Here is a 2,500-nt window from a genome sequence, read left to right as displayed (position 1 = left end):
AGTCAGAATGTGGTTAGCCTAGCTTAGCACAAAGACTGGAAGCAGAGGGAAACAGCTAGCTTGGCTCTGTACAAAGTTAAAGAATACACCTCAGAAAACACTTGTAAAGCTCACTGATTAACACACTCTACTCGGGCTGCACAGTCTGACAAGTCATAAATCAACACATTATAACTAATCAAAATATTGAGATTTAGAATTACATTTAAACGGAAAAAGAAAATAGAATTAGGGGTTAATTTGCTCACATACCATACAACCTCTTAATAGAAATGGCATGGGCTGTGCTTAACTCAGGAGAAGGCACATGTTGGAGATTGTGTTTCAAATGTGTGTTACTGCTCTGCAAAGACTTTAGTAAGCTTGCAATCATTTTTTAAAATAATAATAATAATTAAAAAAAAATGTCCAAGTAGAAATTCAGGTTTTTAAATTGGGCTTGGACCAGACTGTTGCTGATCTAAAGCTGCAGCTCTAAACACCAGGGGTCTCATTTAAAGGATCTACACTAAATGTTTGCGTACGTTCAGATTTAGAAAACCTTGTGTACTCCTGCCAGTGTGTAATGTCCTTTTATGAATCCCAAATCAAGCTGTAAATGTGAGCAGCTGGTTCAGCCTCACATCCCGTCCTCTACACGCCCACATTCAACCATAAATGGTCAATGCAAAGCACCTTATGTATGTGGATGCCAGTGGTGGGCCGTCAGGGCCTGCAAGGCCTTCTCTGCTGGCCTAAACAGAATCACAAATGTATAGCTATTTTATAATTTTTCTTAAATACACTACATGTATTATAATTTATAAAAATATTTTTCCCATTATCTTATTTTCTCATTGCACAGCTCCTGTCTTCCTCAGTTGCTCTGCTTCCAGTGCAGCTTGTTTTAAGTAGAGCTTTTATCCAATCAGAGTTCACCTCTGTGTCTCTAGGTAAGAACAGAGGCCCGAGGCCTGCAGACTCACAAGTGAATCCCTTTGCAGTTTAAGTGAATGGGGACGATATTGTTGATTGTCATAGTCTTCAACCAATCAGATCTTTAGTTTGACATGTTGGGCGTATTCTTTGACGTGCCAGAGCCTGCTAGCTGGCCTACAAGTACGTGATTGGTCAGTGGGCTAGCGTGATATGTTGGGCGGTGACAATCCCAATATCTGCTGCCTCTGTGGAGCGGACATTTTCAGCCTCAAACGCATTAAAACGTATTCGAGAAATACAACTGGGGAGGCTCGACTGTCTTCACTGGCGTCCATGAATGGAGAAGGACTTCTTACTGGAACTAAAACGCATGGATGTACTGAACAACCGTGAGATTAAACTCTTTATTAACAAAGAAAGGAGGATTGACTTTGTCTTTAAATAGTGAACAGCAGCTCTGGTAAGTGAACTGCTTTTGTTTTTACATCTGCAGTAGCTTTAATATGCTTGTTTATATATTATCATTTGTACAACTTGTTTTTATGAAGATGGATTTTTGTTTGGTTTTATATGTGATAGGAACTATTGTTATGTCCAATGTTGCTCTGGGGACATATTTAGCTGGTGCCAGTGTTGCCAACTTGGCGACTTTCTCGCTAAATCTGGCGACTTTCTGAACCCTCATGGCGACTTTTTTTTGTCAAAAGCTCATTTCTATGCATCCACCAGTGTTGGGCGCATAGAAATGAGCTGCTGATTAATGGATCTTTACGGTGAATCGCAGAGACTACCGAGAGGAAGAACACTAGTTCTCTCCTAATTCTTCCATTTACACAGTCCTAACAGTGCCAGAGTATCTATCCTGCAGCATCACGAGTGTCACCGTAGTATTTATATGTCTACAGCAATCAGACTGATTGTTTCCAAAATGATTGCTACAATTAGAGGTATCCACCACCCTAGATATCATTTTTTTTTAAACCAAGTTTGATAGGTGAACAGTCACCATGGTGACTGCAGTGAGCTCTGATACTCTCATCAGGTAGCTGTTTTCAGTTTGCGGAATCTGGCACTATGGAATAAACCATAAATGAATAAATAAAGTCGTGTTCACTGCAGCGATTTTACTCACAGACACTGACAACTTAGATTTTACTTGGTGATATATGCCCAGTATTAGAAGATTATTGCTCTGTTCTGCATTTCTATAAATGATGATAATTTTATTAGCTGCTCCACAGCTGACTACGAGTGTCGGTAGTTCGGTCCCTCCTCTTTGCATGCAACAGTTATAAATGAGACCCCAAGACAGTGCTCTGTAAAGGGAATGAAGCAGAAATAACATGTGTTTGCATGAAAATAGTGGATGTGATTTCAAGTGGTGTGTACCTCAGTGGCCATCCACAGAATGTTACCCATCTTCATCTGGCAGCTGATCCTGCTGCCGGGACAGGACATCCTCTTCACCTCCACCTGGCCCTTCTCCACATTTACCACACTGTAGTTCCTAAACAACACGCACGCACGCACGCACGCACACACACACACACACACACACACACACACACACACACACACACAC

The 2,500-nt window shown here is 41.0% G+C and overlaps 1 protein-coding gene across 2 annotated transcripts in view; it reads right to left on the bottom strand.

Annotated features, from left to right (window-relative positions):
- lrrk1 (leucine-rich repeat kinase 1) overlaps nucleotides 1-2,500 on the bottom strand; it is a 49,624-nt gene that overhangs the window by 2,909 nt on the left and 44,215 nt on the right. For both annotated transcript variants that reach the window (XM_031879708.1, XM_031879707.1), the window contains exon 25: nucleotides 2,308-2,425. In XM_031879708.1, the coding sequence (XP_031735568.1) occupies nucleotides 2,308-2,425 (118 nt within the window). The remainder of the gene's footprint in view (nucleotides 1-2,307; nucleotides 2,426-2,500) is intronic.

Source organism: Anarrhichthys ocellatus, unplaced genomic scaffold, assembly GCF_004355925.1.
Source record: "Anarrhichthys ocellatus isolate YVR2014 unplaced genomic scaffold, GSC_Weel_1.0 scaffold369, whole genome shotgun sequence".
Taxonomy (NCBI): domain Eukaryota; kingdom Metazoa; phylum Chordata; class Actinopteri; order Perciformes; family Anarhichadidae; genus Anarrhichthys; species Anarrhichthys ocellatus.
The sequence above is the reverse complement of the archived record's forward strand: the minus strand, read 5'-3'. Positions and strand labels throughout refer to the sequence as shown.